We start from the raw sequence: 3,031 nt of genomic DNA, 5'->3' as shown, positions 1-3,031 counted from the left end.
TGTATGTCACATTCAAATGTTAACTGTTGTTACTGTGTAAGTGTTGTTTAAGAAAAACAGTCCATTAATTAGAAAACAATGAGGAGTCATGGTAGGGCTTGGAGACAGGAAAGAGAAAGTGGATATGATGTTGTTATGATCTGAAAAAAATTACTTTGAAAACTTGAAAAGAGCTTTATAGCCATGTGCTCTAGAGAGTAGGGATTCCTCTTGGAGCACAGCAAGGATGTCTCAAACCTTTTCTCTCAGACTTACATCTAAACCCAGAAAAATAATTGTCCTCTTAGACAGGGCATAACAGTTTACCCAGATTTATTTTTGTTTAGCTATTGTTACTATAGCAATTTGTTTTCAAGATAAAGTCTGTCCTTTATCCAGTTTCTTTTGTTTTTTAGTATGAACAACATTTATTCAATTTTGCATAGAGCTTCATAGATCGATCACAGCCAATGCTGGACTCCCCATTGTAACCACCTAACTCCTCACCAAATGAGAATAAAAAGGTGTCCATAGTAACTTATTTGGTGGGACAGGACTCTTTTGCCAAGGGAATTGTCATCTTGACATGACATGAGGGAAGGGTCCATTTGCTTGACTAAGATCTTCAGGCAACAGAGCAACCACAGCTACACACAGCTTTGTGTTGTAGGGTCTTATTCCTGCTTGGCTCAGCCACAGCCTCCTCAGCCCTCTGAATCTCATGGACAACCAGAGCAAAGGCTTCCTCTACACCTTGCCGTGTCTTAGCTGAGGTCTTCACGAAGGGGACTTCCCACTTATTAGCCAGGATTGCTGCAGCAGTGTGAGTATCTCCAGCAGTCACTAGATCACATTTGTTGCCCATGAGTACCAGGGGCAACCGCTGCTTCTGGTGTGGACTGCAGGTGGACCATATCTGCTGCAGCTGGTCCAGAGTCGAGGGGTCATGAAGAGCAAAGAAACCCAGCACACCATCACCAGCTGCTAAGCACTGGTCACGCAGGGCCCTGAGGATATCCTACCCTGCCGTGTACAGCACATTCAGAATGTATCCACTATTGTCTAGGGCCACCTCCTTCCAGTAGCAATCCTGGATAGTGGGGTCATTTATTTTCACAAAGCAGTGGTCGTCTGAATAGTGAGAGCACTTTTACCAAAACCACTTGCACCCACTACCTTGTACTCAGGAAGATGCCTGCCAGTATCTTTGCATTGTGTACAAGCCTCATGGCTTTCCTCTGGGGATCTGGTGCACTGTGTTTTGAGGCTCAGGTCCAAGATGCTAGATATTGTTGGCAACGCCATTCCGCAACAGTCAGCTCAAGGGAGAGATGTTTCAAACAGGCAATGTATCCTTGGATAGGTGGTCCGCTGAGGGGCTGCAGGTGGCTTTTTATCCAGTTTCTTCATTACTTTCATCTGGCTGTCACAGGAACTTCAGACAATCAGGAGAGAAATGTAGGAACCGGATCACAAACAAGATAATAGGTCTTTCTCCCATCAGAAGGCTGGATGGGAGAAACACAAACTCTAGTGTATTAGGAGTTTCATTTTTTTTTTTGGCTTCACTTCTCTTCATGGCTGAGGTCTTTGAAGAGGTCGCTGCCACAAGTTTGTGAACTTTCTGTTGTTTCTGTTGTTATTGACATCATCCAATTTTAATCCATGGTGGCTTAATAGGATACAGGAAGTTACTTCAGTTTTTTAGTACCTGTTGGGACTGGCTTTGTGTCTGAGTATGTGGTCATGTTTGGAGATATTTCCCTGAGGTGCTGAGAAAAAGGTACATTCTTTGTGTTTGGGTGAAATGTTCTGTAAATATCTGTAAGATACATTTGGTTTATATAACATGTTTGTCACAGTGTTAGTCTGTTTAGTTTTTGTCTAGATGACAGTCCATTGGGAATAGTTGGGTATTGAAGTCTTCCACTGTCAGTATGTGAGGGTCAATATGAAGCAAATTGTAGTAGTGTTTTTTCATTGTTGCTGCTTTTGTTTGTTTTGATTTTTATAAACTTAGATGTCCTGTGTCTGAGACCCTGCTGCTAAGATTTGAAATGTTATCTTGGTTGAGTTTTTTAAATGAGTATGTAGTTTTCTTTCACAAATCTTTTGATTAGTTTTGTTGTGAAATCTATTTTGTTGGATATTAAAATGGATACATAAGCTTGCTTCTTAGGTACATTTGCTTTGAATATCTTTTTCCAACCTTTTATGCTAAGGTAATATCTGTCCTTGACATTGAGGTGTATTGTTTTGAATGCTACCTAAGGATGGAAACTGTTTTCATCCATTCTCTTAATCTGTGCCTTTTTACTGGGGAATTGAGAACATTGATTTTGATATATATCAATGACCAATGATTGTTGATTCCTGTTATGTTTATGATGTTGTTGTTAATGGTATTGGAAGTGGTCATGAGGGTGTGTGTGTGTGTGTGTGTGTGTGTGTGTGTGTGTGTGTGTGTGTGTTTCCTTCTTTTGATTATTCTGGTATGAGATCAATCATTTCCTGTGTTTTCACAGGCATAGTTATCCTCCTTAGATTGTAGCTTTCCTTATAGTACCTTCTTTAGGGCTGGATTTGTAGATAAATATTTTTAAATGTAACTTTATTATGAATTATCTTATGTTTGCCATCTTTGGTGATTGAAAGTTTTGCTTGTGATGTTATTCTTGGCTGGCAACTTTGGTCTCTCTAGAGTCTGCAGCACTTCTATCCAGGCCTTCCTGGCTTTTAGAGTGTCCATTGAGAAATTTGGTTTAATTCCAAATAGGTCTGCCTTGTATCTTTTGATATTCTTTATTTCTTCTATATGTTTAGTGTTTTAATTGCTATTGGTATAGTTTGTGATATCCAGGTACTTATGATTTGGGGGCCATTCACTAGAACCTGATCCATCTACTAACAGCCAAAACCTTTAATGAAAAACTTAGTCTGTGCTTCTGGTAGCCATCAATTGCCTACAGCTCCATAGTTGGCATGGGGCTCATGATTGCTCTCCCACTCAATGCTTGTAATAACAGGTTTCCAAGTCCTTCTCCAAACATCT

The 3,031-nt window shown here is 40.2% G+C and overlaps 1 protein-coding gene across 1 annotated transcript; it reads right to left on the bottom strand.

Moving 5' to 3' along the window:
* Nucleotides 1-604: 604 nt before the first annotated feature.
* Nucleotides 605-1,284, bottom strand: LOC100769828 (GTPase ERas). The gene is given in 2 exon segments (XM_035443248.1): nucleotides 605-1,104; nucleotides 1,107-1,284. Coding segments are annotated over 2 exon segments (678 nt in total).
* Nucleotides 1,285-3,031: the final 1,747 nt, after the last annotated feature.

This window comes from Cricetulus griseus, chromosome 4 (genome assembly GCF_003668045.3).
Source record: "Cricetulus griseus strain 17A/GY chromosome 4, alternate assembly CriGri-PICRH-1.0, whole genome shotgun sequence".
Lineage (NCBI taxonomy): Eukaryota > Metazoa > Chordata > Mammalia > Rodentia > Cricetidae > Cricetulus > Cricetulus griseus.
Note: the sequence above shows the minus strand (reverse complement) of the source record. Positions and strands in the feature narration are given on the sequence as shown.